This window comes from Gopherus flavomarginatus, chromosome 1 (genome assembly GCF_025201925.1).
Source record: "Gopherus flavomarginatus isolate rGopFla2 chromosome 1, rGopFla2.mat.asm, whole genome shotgun sequence".
Classification (NCBI taxonomy): domain Eukaryota; kingdom Metazoa; phylum Chordata; order Testudines; family Testudinidae; genus Gopherus; species Gopherus flavomarginatus.
The window spans coordinates 226,318,439-226,332,311 of record NC_066617.1 but is presented as its reverse complement, the minus strand read 5'-3'; the positions used below and the strand labels follow the sequence as shown (position 1 = coordinate 226,332,311).

The window sequence follows — 13,873 nt, the reverse complement described above, 5'->3', positions numbered from 1 at the left end:
GGAGTATGATAGAGAGAGGTTTAGAAGTGCTTAGAATTTGGTTCCACAATTCAGCTAGGAATGCAAAAATGCATGCATAGCTTATGCCCCTCTATCATAACCTTAGTCCCAGATTTGGACCTTAGCGTCCAAAATATGGGGGTTAGCATGAAAACCTCCAAGCTTAGTTACCAGCTTGGACCTGGTACCTGCTGCCACCACCCAAAAAATTAGAGTGTTTTGGGGCACTCTGGTCCCCCTGAAAAACCTTCCCTGGGGACCCCAAGACCCAAATCCCTTGAGTCTCACAACCAAGGGAAATAATCCTTTTTCCCTTCCCCCCTCCAGGTGCTCCTGGAGAGATACACAGACACAAGCTCTGTGAATCCAAACAGAGTGACTCCCCCTCTCCGTTCCCAGTCCTGGAAACCAAAAGCACTTTCCTATTCCCCCAGAGGGAATGCAAAATCAGGCTAGCAAATCCAACACACAGATCTCCCCCTGATTTCTTCCTCCCACTAATTCCCTGGTGAGTACAGACTCAATTTCCCTGAAATTTCCCAGTAAAGAAAACTTCAACAGGTCTTAAAAGAAAGCTTTATATAAAAAAGAAAGGAAAAATACATACAAATGGTCTCTCTGTATTAAGGTGACAAAATACAGGGTTGATTGCTTAAAAGAATATTGAATAAACAGCCTTATTCAAAAAGAATACAAATCAAAGCACTTCAGCACTTATATTCATGCAAATACCAAAGAAAAGAAACCATATAACTTACTATCTGATCTCTTTGTCCTTACACTTAGAAACAGAAGACTAGAAAGTAGAAACTACTTCTCCAAAGCTCAGAGAAAGCAGGCAGACAGACAAAAGACTCAGACACAAACTTCCCTCCACCCAGAGTTGAAAAAATCCGGTTTTCTGATTGGTCCTCTGGTCAGGTGAAAGAGACATTAACCCTTAGCTATCTGTTTATGACACGCCCCCCAAATTGCAGACAGTGGGGAAGCTCACTGGCGGCGATTTCCTTCTAGAACTTTAAAATAAACAGATTACTACAACACATGCACCTTTACATATACTACTAAGTATATAACTAACAGACTACTACATTTTAAGAACACTTTTTAACTACTGAATTTTGGGAAACTTTTACGGGAGAGTGCATCAGCAACTTTATTAGAAGCTTTTGTGATGTGTTGAATTTTAAAATTAAAATTTTGGAGAGCTAAACTTCAACGAAGAAGTTTTTTGTTGTTCCCCTTGGCAGTATGAAGCCACTTTAGTGCAGCATGGTCAGTTTGTAGTTGGAACCGCCGTCCCCAAACATATGGGCGTAGCTTTTCCAGGGCGTACACAATGGCATAGCATTTCTTTTCACTGACTGACCAGTGACTTTTCCTCTCAGACAGTTTTTTACTGAGAAACACGACAGGATGGAAGTTGTGATCTGTTGCTTTCTGCATGAGCACTGCTTCTATACCACGCTCAGATGCATCTGTGGTTACTAGGAATGGCTTGTTAAAGTCCGGGGCCCTGAGCACAGGGTCAGACATGAGCATCGCCTTAAGCTGGGTAAAGGCCTTTTGACACTTATCAGTTTACTTAACGGCATTTGGCTGGGTCTTTTTGGTCAGGTTGGTCAATGGGGCAGCGATTTGGCTGTAGTGTGGTACAAATCGCCTGTAGTATTCGGCCAAGCCTAAGAAGGATTGGACCTGCTTCTTGGACCGTGGGACAGGCCACTTTTGGATAGCATCCACCTTGGCCTGTAGGGGGTTTATGGTTCCTCGACCCACCTGGTGCCCCAGGTAAGTCACTCTGTTTTGGCCTATTTGACACTTTTTGGCCTTAACAGTTAGTCCTGCCTGCCTGATGCGCTCAAAGACCTTTTCCAGGTGTAGTAGGTGTTTGGGCCAGGAGTCTGAAAAAATGGCCACATCATCGAGGTAGGCAACTGCAAATTCTCCCAGTCCAGCTAGTAGACCATCTACCAGCCTCTGGAAGGTGGCGGGTGCATTTCGAAGGCCGAAAGGAAGGACATTGAATTCATACACCCCCGCATGGGTGACGAATGCTGACCTCTCCTTGGCAGGTTCATCTAGCGGTACTTGCCAGTACTCCTTGGTTAAGTCTATTGTAGAGATGAACTGGGCACGTCCCAACTTCTTCAATAGCTCATCGGTACGTGGCATTGGATAGTTGTCCGGACGAGTTACAGCATTTAGCTTACGGTAGTTCACGCAAAAGCGTATTTTCCCATTTGGTTTGGGTACCAGAACCACTGGAGATGCCCATGCACTGGTAGATGGGTGGATTATACCCATCTGTAGCATGTTCTGGATCTTCCGTTCTATAGCAGCTTGGGCATGAGGAGACACCCGGTAGGGTGGGGTTCTGATTGGGTGAGCATTACCTGTATCAATGGAGTGGTATGCCCGTTCAGTCCGTCCTGGGGTGGCTGAGAACAATGGGGCGAAGCTAGTGCACAGCTCCTTGATTTGTCGCTGCTGCAGACGTTTCAGGGTGGTTGAGAGGTTCACCTCTTCCACGCCACCATCTTTTTTCCCGTCGTAGTAGACACCGTCAGGCCACTCAGCATCATCTCCCTGGACTGTAAACTGACAAACCTGTAAGTCTCTGGAATAGAAAGGCTTGAGAGAATTAACATGGTACACTTTAGGCTTTAGTGAGGAATTGGGAAATGCTATGAGGTAGTTTACAGCTTCCAGGCGCTCTTGGACCGTGAATGGCCCTTCCCATGATGCTTCCATCTTATGGGCCTGTTGCGCCTTTAAGACCATAACCTGGTCTCCTACCTTGAAGGAACGTTCTCTGGCATGTCTGTCATACCAGGCCTTTTGCTCTTCTTGAGCATCCTTTAGGTTCTCTCTAGCAAGGGCTAAAGAGTGTCGGAGGGTGCTTTGTAGGTTGCTTACAAAGTCCAGAATGTTAGTTCCTGGAGAAGGCGTAAACCCCTCCCATTGCTGCTTCACCAACTGTAATGGCCCCTTAACCTCGTGACCATACACAAGTTCAAATGGTGAAAACCCTAAACTGGGATGTGGTACAGCCCTGTAGGCAAACAGCAACTGCTGCAACACTAGATCCCAATTATTGGAGAATTCGTTGATGAATTTTTGTATCATGGCCCCCAAAGTTCCATTGAACCTTTTTACCAGGCCATTGGTTTGATGGTGGTATGGGGTGGCAACCAAGTGATTCACCCCATGAGTTTCCCACAGTTTTTCCATGGTCCCTGCCAGGAAATTAGACCCTGAATCTGTAAGGATGTCGGAGGGCCAACCTACCCTGGCAAAGATGTCTGTTAAGGCCAGGCACACAGTGTTAGCCCTGGTGTTGCCTAGAGCTACTGCTTCCGGCCATCGGGTAGCAAAGTCCACTAAAGTCAGTACGTACTGCTTTCCTCTGGGCGTCTTTTTTGGGAAAGGGCCCAGAATATCCACAGCTACTCGCTGAAATGGGACCTCAATTATGGGGAGTGGCTGGAGAGGGGCCTTGACCTGGTCTTGAGGCTTTCCCACTCTTTGGCATACCTCACAAGACCGGACATACTTGGCAACGTCCTTGCCCATCCCCCCCCAGTGGAAGGACTTCCCCAACCGGTCTTTGGTTCTGTTCACCCCAGCATGGCCACTGGGATGATCATGGGCTAAGCTTAAGAGCTTCCCCCGGTACTTAGTTGGAACCACCAACTGTTTTTGCGGCTGCCATTCTTCCCGGTGTCCACCAGAAAGAATTTCCTTGTATAAAAGTCCTTGGTTTATAACAAACCGGGATCGATTAGAAGAGCTGAGAGGCGGTGGGGTGCTCCGTGCCGCCGCCCACGCTTTCTGAAGGCTGTCATCTGCTTCCTGCTCAGTCTGGAACTGTTCCCTTGAGGCTGGAGTCACCAGTTCTTCCTCAGACTGTGGACTTGGGCTTGGTCCCTCTGGAAGCGATGTAGGTGATGGGGTTGTTTCCGTTGCTGGTGCACCTGAGGGTATTTCAGGCTCTGGCTGAGCCTTTTGGGTATGGCTGTCTGTTGCTTCTGCCAGTTGTGGCTCGCTGGCGCCCACTGGTGTTGAGTTTGAAGATGGGGTTGCAATCGCTGGTGCTGGTTGCTGTTCCAGTTTCGGGCCTGGGACTGGAGGTGCTGTGGCTGTTTCAGTGGTTGGCATGGAATCTGGATCCACTACCTCTGTCTGGGTCTCTGGTAACCCAGACGGGGCGTCTGTGGACGGTTCAGGAACAGGAATGGGTCTGGAAGCTTGCCTGGTTTGGCTACGTGTAACCATTCCCACTCTCTTGGCCCGCCTCACCTGGTTGGCCAAGTCTTCCCCCAGTAGCATGGGGATAGGATAATTGTCATAGACTGCAAAAGTCCACATTCCTGACCAGCCTTTGTACTGGACAGGCAGTTGAGCTGTAGGCAAGTCTACAGCTTGTGACATGAAGGGGTAAATTGTAACTTTGGCCTTTGGGTTGATGAATTTGGGGTCAACGAAGGATTGGTGGATAGCTGACACTTGTGCCCCCGTGTCTCTCCACGCAGTAACCTTCTTTCCACCCACTCTCAAATTTTCCCTTCGCTCCAAGGGTATTTGAGAGGCATCCGGGCCTGGGGATCTTTGGTGTGATGGTGGTGTAATGAATTGCATTCGCATGGTGTTCTTTGGACAGTTGGCCTTGATATGTCCCAGTTCATTACACTTAAAGCATCTTCCATCTGATGGGTCACTGGGCCGAGGTGAGTTACTGGAGACTGGTGAGGTGGAAGGGTAGGGTGTCTGTGGCTTTACTTGGGTGGTATGTGGGGTCTTTGGCTGTCCTCGATGGTAGGGTTTATGGTCTGTGTGCCCCCTGGGGTAATCGTTCCCCTTGACAGTAGCTTTCTTGCTTTCTGCCACTTCCATCCATTTGGCTCCAATCTCCCCCGCCTCAGCGAGATCTTTGGGTTTTCCATCTTGTATGTACCGTGTGATGTCTTCAGGAACACCATCCAAGAACTGCTCCATTTGTATGAGGAGGTGCAGTTCTTCCAAGGTTTGAACGTTGTTTCCTGTTATCCAGGCCTCATAGTTTTTTGCAATGTAGTAGGCGTGTTTGGGAAATGACACCTCTGGTTTCCACTTTTGGGTTCTGAAGCGCTGACGGGCATGATCTGGGGTTATCCCCATTCGGTATCTGGCCTTGGTTTGAAAAAGTTTATAGTCATTCATTTGCTGCTTAGGCATTTCAGCTGCCACCTCTGCTAAAGGTCCACTGAGCTGTGACCTTAATTCTACCATGTACTGGTCTTCGGGGATGCTGTACCCAAGACAGGCTCTTTCAAAATTTTCCAAGAAGGCCTCAGTGTCATCACCTGCCTTGTAGGTGGGAAATTTCCGGTGCTGTGGAGCAATAATTGGCGCCGGGTTGTTAGGGTTGGCTGGCACATGCAGCCCAGCTTTTGCCAAGTCCAGTTCATGTTTTCTCTGTTTTTCCTTCTCTTCATTCTCTTTTTGTTGTTTTTCCATTTCTTTTCGTTGTTTTTCCATTTCTCGGCGGTGGGCCAACTCTTCTTCTGCTTGTTTCCTTCGGTGGGCCACCTCTTCTTCTTCTAGTTTTCTTTTGTGTGCTGCCTCTTTGGCTGCCTGTTCTCTTTGGAAGGCTGCCAGTTTGATGCTTTCTTCCTTTTCTTTCAGCTCCATCTCTTTTTGTTTTATTTCTAGTTCCTGTTTGTGTTTTTCCATCTCTCGCCTGTGTTCAGCTTCTTTGATTTGTTCTTCGGCCTCAATTTTTGCCTTAGAAGTCATGGTTCCTGTTTTCTTGTGTTGGGGTGCCCTCCGGTGTTTATCTTCTGAACTGCAGGCTCTGTTGCCTCCTGGAGTCTGCCTAGCAACAGTGCCTTTAGCTAATCTTCAATGTTAAGTAAACCTGAAAAACCACTTTATTTGCATATATATAGTGCTGGTAATGACTCTCAATGGGAGTGCTATTGTGTGACAAAAGACTCTTAATAGCACCTTAATGGTTTCTTGCTTAAGATGCAAGCCACAAACTGCCAGAGAGAGCAGAAAAAAAAAATTCTCTCTGGTTCCCTTTTAAAACCAAACTGTTTCTCTCTGCTAAAAAGCCCTTAGCAGAGAAAAGAAAAAAAATAATATTCCTACTGGCTTCTGGATTTTGTCTATCCCACCACTGCACACCATATCATAACCTTAGTCCCAGATTTGGACCTTAGCGTCCAAAATATGGGGGTTAGCATGAAAACCTCCAAGCTTAGTTACCAGCTTGGACCTGGTACCTGCTGCCACCACCCAAAAAATTAGAGTGTTTTGGGGCACTCTGGTCCCCCTGAAAAGCCTTCCCTGGTGACCCCAAGACCCAAATCCCTTGAGTCTCACAACCAAGGAAAATAATCCTTTTTCCCTTCCCCCCTCCAGGTGCTCCTGGAGAGATACACAGACACAAGCTCTGTGAATCCAAACAGAGTGACTCCCCCTCTCCGTTCCCAGTCCTGGAAACCAAAAGCACTTTCCTATTCCCCCAGAGGGAATGCAAAATCAGGCTAGCAAATCCAACACACAGATCTCCCCCTGATTTCTTCCTCCCACCAATTCCCTGGTGAGTACAGACTCAATTTCCCTGAAATTTCCCAGTAAAGAAAACTTCAACAGGTCTTAAAAGAAAGCTTTATATAAAAAAGAAAGGAAAAATACATACAAATGGTCTCTCTGTATTAAGGTGACAAAATACAGGGTTGATTGCTTAAAAGAATATTGAATAAACAGCCTTATTCAAAAAGAATACAAATCAAAGCACTTCAGCACTTATATTCATGCAAATACCAAAGAAAAGAAACCATATAACTTACTATCTGATCTCTTTGTCCTTACACTTAGAAACAGAAGACTAGAAAGTAGAAACTACTTCTCCAAAGCTCAGAGAAAGCAGGCAGACAGACAAAAGACTCAGACACAAACTTCCCTCCACCCAGAGTTGAAAAAATCCGGTTTTCTGATTGGTCCTCTGGTCAGGTGCTTCAGGTGAAAGAGACATTAACCCTTAGCTATCTGTTTATGACACCCTCAAGGAAGTCTATTAGTTAGAAAACATGGATCTATTTGTTGAGCTCATATTAAATCTAAATTTATATCTTTATATTAAATCTATCTACCAATAAATATTGATAGAAATGCTAGCATGATGTCACAAAATCCTAGCATTTTATGTAGGTCATCAACTTTATTCGCTGTCAAGGCATAATTCTTCCTGACAGTGTTATCACAAATGCTTGGTCTAGTTCGAAATGTCCCAGGAAACAAGCTTTCTACCACTTTGTTTGGGAGACCATACCACAAAATAACAGAACACTTTGTTAAGAAATAATCCTCCTAAACTTTCCATCTGTAGCAATCATTTAGCAGTCAAAGTGGGGGCAAAATGTAATCTTCCCAAGGGTTACAATAACAAGGACTTTAGTTACACAGAACTTGGGTCTGGGACTTGTGTGTTCTATTCCAGAGCTACATCTCAGTGTGGGAAGCAGGGCAAATAGCTCATGTTCTCTGTGCCTCAGTTTCACCATTGGTAAACTTTGGATAATAGTTGCCTCCTTCACACTGGCATTGTGCAGATTAAATAATTTGTAAAGCATTCTGAGAGCCTTAGGTGAATGGTAACACAGAAGTAAAAAGTACTATTGTTTTAAACCAAAGTGGTGAAATTAGCCCCGTCTATCTCTCTCCTTTTTGTACTTTGTGTACTTGGCTGAAGAGACAAAGAATAGAAGCCAAGGATTGGTAAACGAGTTCAGATAAAATATGAACCCGGCCCTTTCCTCTTCCCCATGCTCTTGAAAACAGAATAACCAATCCTCTTCCAGAGTTTGCAATGAAACCTTTTTCATTGCTTTATATTTTTGGATAGCAGGGGATTCAAATACTAGTTCAAAAAGAAAGTACCAGAGATCTCATCAAAGAACCCATTCTTGGAAGGTGTCCAGCCCAATTTTTCTGATCCAGTTCAAATAAGATTTGGATAATCTTCATGTATTTATCTAAACTCAGCCCCACCTCCATATCGCTGACTTGATCCAAAAGCTACTGAAATCAATGGAACTACTTCCATTGATATCAATGGCCTTTGGATCAGGCCCATTTTTGAAGTTTATCCATCACTAATTACATTTCCCATCCTTTTATTTTAACTCAGAACAGATTTCCGAGCCCATGATCAAAGATAAACACCACCCAAGGTGGAGCAAGAACTCACACAAAGGAGAATTAAATTTCTTTGGCGTTTAAGTGCTAAATTGTAAAATGTAATTCCTCATGGTAGTGGTCTTTCTACATGGAGTTTTCTCCTTATAAGAATTTCAATGAAAATTAAGCCTTTTATCATTTTAATCCACAGGAATCCTGCAAATACATTTCTAGATTCTAATAAGATGCAGGGGCTTAATAGATATTGCAGGAGCATGGATGCAGCCCTGCTGAAGCACTTTGAAACTGATAGATGTGAGGCTTGTGGAAATTAGCTCACTTGCAGAAATTTTACTGAGTAGGCACTTACAGCATACTTCAGTTTGTCATTGCTTAAGGAAACCCCACATTGACCAAACATTTTTTGGGAAAGACCTGCTATTTTGAGGTATCATTATTGATCCTGGAGTGTATTTTTAATGTTTCTGATTCAATTCACTCAATCACGACAAAAAGAACTGTTCCAAGTCTTGTAACCTGAGCTCATGCAAGCTGATCTTCTTGATAACATTATATATTAGACATGTATATTTCTAATCACTGAAAAAACATCCAACAGATACAAAATATTATATGATTACATGGACATTTACATACAGGAGGGCAGATGAATGCACCTAGATCCTAGTGAAGGGTTCCCTCCATGCATGGGATATCAATCCCCACATGTGGAAGGAGACTTGGATGTTGCCACTGCACTGTTCCTCTCCCTTCAGACCTGTGAAGGTCTTGCCACAGTAGGAGAGGATGAGAAAAGGGGAAGCTTGGGAGAAAGGAGTGGTCAGGCTGAGGGTGAAGCCAAGGCAGGTGGTTCTTATCCCTGCTCTGACCATATGGATCTTTCATGGAAGAGGAAGCTTGTCTGTGAGGGTAGCCACTGTTGGGGAACCTCATGGCTACAGGGCATCCAGCGTCAGTGCTCAGGTAAAGGGATTCCTTGTGGATGGCTTTGACCTCTCTCAGATCTCCTGGGAAACACCAGGTTTGAGGTGGGCCCCACAGGCCTTGCCCCAGGAAGGCAAATCTTTCCTATGCCTCAGGATGCTATGGCAAAATATTCACAAGGGAACCTTCACAGAGTTTTCCTTATTCCAACCTGCCTCCTTCAGTTTTCAATACAGAAGTGGTGCAATCTGTCTGATCATATAACAGAGCTTGTTACTTCATCTTCAGTCATAAATGCTTCCCAAATTATCCTGTTCCCCTTTTCTTAATCATGACTTTTGCTAAATTCACTCATGTGCACTCCAAGTGCACGTGATCAGGGACAAATCTTTAGTGAATAAGAGAGTTACTATAGTTCACACTTGTGTGTGATTGTACCAGTGTGTTTAGGGCATTACTGTAGAATACTTTAGTGTTTTTGAGAGGGTGAAATCTAAATTCCTCATCTTGATTTTACAGTGCACATATGTCTTGTACAGCAGGTGCTAGTTACCCCATCACAGTAACCATACACACTGGACTTGAGAGTGTGTTGTTTAATGTTTAGAGAAAGGTAACAGGAGTTGGGTCTCCTGGGAGAGTTGGACACATCGCTCCTATCTATCTTTTAGTCCCTCTAGTATCTGGGAGCTTAAGCTCTTTCTGTGTTTCAGTTTATCCATCTACAAAGTGGGGATAGTAATAATTGCCTACAGTAATTCTCAGAGTGCTAATGAAGAAATGCTCATAAAGCACATTGATATTTTCAGATGAAAGGTACTAATACAAGGGTGACCGGACAGCAAGTGTGAAAAATTGGGACACTTTTTTTTCCCAGTGGGCGAGTGGCGGAATGGGGGGGGGGCACAGCATAGTGTCCTAAATAAGACAAAGCCACTAATATCAGGACATCTGGTCACCCTAGTTAATACCATGTAATGACTATATATAGTAGCTAATTATCCATTATTTTAGTTTCATGATCATTTTTGCTGGTCTTACTAGTAAAGAGAAAGAACCTGCACTTTGATTTACAAGTCAAAAATTACCAGATATTGTGTAGTTTCCGTACAGAGCAGTTATGTAATTACTGTCACTGCATAGCACTTACCATTTGTGTAAAGAGTACCTAAATGAAAATTGCATTGTAAAAAGAGTACAACTATCAGGATATGGATGTGTTAAAAGCATTCTCCAGAAGATGGCTCCTATCATGAAATCAGGCAGTAAATATCTGTCTTCATGCAATTTCTTCTGTGGAATAGGATTTTATCAATTCGGTCATAGCTCATCATTAATTTTAAAGGTGAAATTTCTGTCATTCAGTTCAAACTGCTCTTACAGAAAGCCATTCAGGTATTGCTTCTACAAGTGCTTTGCTGTACATCACATGGAATTAAATGTTTGATAAATATGTATGTCTGATTTATCAGGACTATTGCCAACTATCTGGTATGGAGGATGGTTTATTCAAGAATATTTAACCTCAGCCGACGCTTTCAGTATAGATGGCTGGAATTTTCACGGGTAAGTTCAAGATTTTTCAGTTTTTATGATAGGTGAGACTGGTAGTGACATTCCGCAGGGTACAATCTGAACTGTTGCAAGGCAGTGTCTCCTTAACTCTTTAGCCTGGGGTGCCTTCTACACAGCTTTGCTTTTAGAACATCCACTCCTGGCCTGTTCACACAGACAGGAGTGGCTCCAGGCCCCAGCACACCAAGCATGTGCTTGGAGCGGCAAGCCACTGGGGGCGCTCTGCCAGTCGCCACGAGGGCAGCAGGCAGGCTACCTTCGGCGGCATGCCTGCGGAGGGTCTGCTGGTCCCACGGCTTCCGCAGACCTCCTGCAGGGACCAGCAGACCCTCCGCAGGTAAGCCGCTGAAGGTAGCCTGCCTGCCGTGTTTGGGGTGACAAAATGCCTAGAGCCGCCCCTTCAGCATGCAAATTCACTCCTAACTAAATATATGAGCACTCTGACCAGTCATTCCTGAATTACATACAAGTCGACACCCACAAATTCCTAGTCCCAGCCTTGTCTCCCAGAAATTTGCATCTTGTACTGCTCATTACCCTTCTAAAAAGTACAAGCTCATAGAAAGTCCATCATTTCATCAAAGGAAAATAGTAATGCACCAGCCCTGTTATTCCAAATAGAGTTTCCCCACAGACTTTAACCTAACACACAGGTTAAGATAAAACAATAAGAGTACTAACTACAGAAGATAGATTTTAAGTGATTACAAATAATGATGCATAAGAACCCAGATTGGTTACAAAAGAGTAAAAGGCAAGATAATGGCTAACTTAACAAATGAACAAAATTCAAAATGAAGGTTTTCCTCATCATATGTTGCAGTAATTTTTACTGTCTGGGTCTCCTTCCAGCCTGGGGCCTCTTCTCCTTGGTTCAGTCTCCTTCAGGTATTCACTGATATCATGAGCAGAGAGATTGGAGGAGCAGTTGAAGTCAGGAGTTTTCCTTCCCTTTTTATAATTCAATTTTTTGTGCTATAAACATCCTTGTTGAGTCATGGTGATACACAGTCCATTGTGATTAAATGTAAATTTCTTGTTTACACCTTACCGTTGCTGGAGAATGGCTGCTTAAGCATTCAATAGACTTTTAACTCCTGGTTTGGGTGTTGGTCTGTCCTTTGCTTCTAAGAAACTGATACGGACCTGGTTATCTTAAACTTGGACTATGTTACAGCAATAACACATAGTAGAATCTTATAACTTCAGATACAATGTTGATACACATATCTTACCAGAAAATAATGTTTGGCAGATTATGACATTTCAAATGATACCTCACAAGGTATACTTTGTGCAAAATTTATCATAGTCTTATAAAAGTGATCAACACAATAGTATAGACCATCACAACCACCTATTATCAGTGTTGCCTGATGCTTCCCATTATAAGACCCAGTTTTCAGTCGCTTATAACTGTCCCAAACTTTAATAGTTTGAAATGAATTTTACATTCTGGCTGTCTATCTTAGGCTGAATTTCTGCCAAAATACTTCAGCCATCTGTAAGAGTGAGGATAGGGGGAAATGGGTTGCTTATCCCATAGAAATAAACTTCCAGCAATATTTTTTAACAGCTCTACCTGTCTCCCATGCTTTGGAGCAGGGACTCAAAATTTGGCAAAGCAGGTGGTCTTTGTGGCAGGGATATGTCTTTTGCCATCTCCATAAACATATGCCCAAATCTGATCAAGTTATAGGCATATGCCAAGTAGACTTTGACCAGCTAATATCTCTAAAGATTCTACCCTCACTGAGCATGCTCAAGCCTCTCACAGCTTCTAGTGACTGGACTGCAGGTGCACCATCCCCACAAAGCAGCTGAGCATGATCCCTGTCCACATAACTCCTATGTGTGATCAGACTGCTCAGGAGCATCACAGAAAAACTGAGCATGCTTCAGCATAGGTGTTGAGAAGGACTTGCCCTGTAATTGCTTCTCCAGGCCATGGCAGGTCCGGGCACAGGAACTAACAGCACCGTGTTCATCAATGATCCCCCTGATGGCTTGGCAAGGAGACTGGTAACCATGGTGAGGATGGGAGGCTGAGACTGGTAGCTGAGGTAGAGGCTGGGATTAGGAGCCAGTCAGGGAAGAACTGGGAGCCATTTGCCTGGGGAGGAACACTGAGATCAGGAGGGGAGATTGGCTGCACAAGGAGAATGGGAATAAGAACGAATGTGAGCATAGGCGCCAACTTTTTTTTAGAGCTGGTGGGTGCTCATGCCTGCCTCCAGCCCTGCCCCGCCTCCACTCGTGCCCCAAAGTCCCCGCCCCAACTCCACCCCTCCCTATCCCTATTGGATCCCTTCCCAAATCCCCGCCTTGGCCTCATCTCCTTCCCCAAACATGCCGCGTTCCTCCTTCTCCCCTCTCCCTCCCAGGCTTGCCACGCAAAACAGCTTTTTCGTGGCGTCAAGCGCTGGGAGGGAGTGGGGAGAAGAAGGATGCAGCGGTGTGCTCAGGGGAGGGAGCAGAGGTGGAGGTGAGCTGGGCTGGGAGAGGCAGGGAGCTGCCGTGGGTGCAAAGCACCCACCAATTTTTCCCTGTGGGTGCTCCAGCCCCAGAACACCCACGGAGTCGGTGCCTATGAATGTGAGAACTCACGAGTGTAGAGAATAACAACCTACTACTGTTTCACAGGCAACCTTCCTTCTGGCATTTTTTAACTTTTGAATGCTTGACTCTGGAACCTTTTAACGTTCTTCTAATGCAGTTTTGTGTGTGTAATAGGTCAAAAATCATCCAAATCTCTTGTGAATATACAAACACTTACACGTAATTCTTACCAGATCCAGTAAAAAATGCATATTTCTACTATAGTGATAGAAAATGCTAAAGCTCAGAGTAAAAGGTTAATACCATATCTCTGATTCCAGGATATATGTGTCCTGTTCATTTATTTCCAGTCCTCCCTTCTTTTCTTTCAAAGGCCCATATCTGTGTAGTTGTATATTTTCTCTTTTCAGGAAGTAAGATATTAAGTAATAGAGCATGAGTCTGACGACACATCTTTGGACTCTATCCAATATATGTTTAATTAAGTGAAGGACTTTGGTAACTAAGTATAGAAAGAAAAAAGTCAAGTGAGAGAGATGCATAATTTCCCTTATATCTTCTTCACTTATGTTCTGTGAATGTTTGGGGTCTGCTTAAAATTCAGTGCCCTGAGATTCCTCAGAAG

At 44.3% G+C, this 13,873-nt stretch overlaps 1 protein-coding gene across 1 annotated transcript in view; it reads left to right on the top strand.

The window, feature by feature from the left end:
* The window catches only part of PHEX (phosphate regulating endopeptidase X-linked), a 147,019-nt gene that overhangs the window by 48,954 nt on the left and 84,192 nt on the right, over nucleotides 1-13,873 (top strand). The window contains exon 10 of the mRNA XM_050936533.1: nucleotides 10,587-10,680. Within this exon, the coding sequence (XP_050792490.1) occupies nucleotides 10,587-10,680 (94 nt within the window). The remainder of the gene's footprint in view (nucleotides 1-10,586; nucleotides 10,681-13,873) is intronic.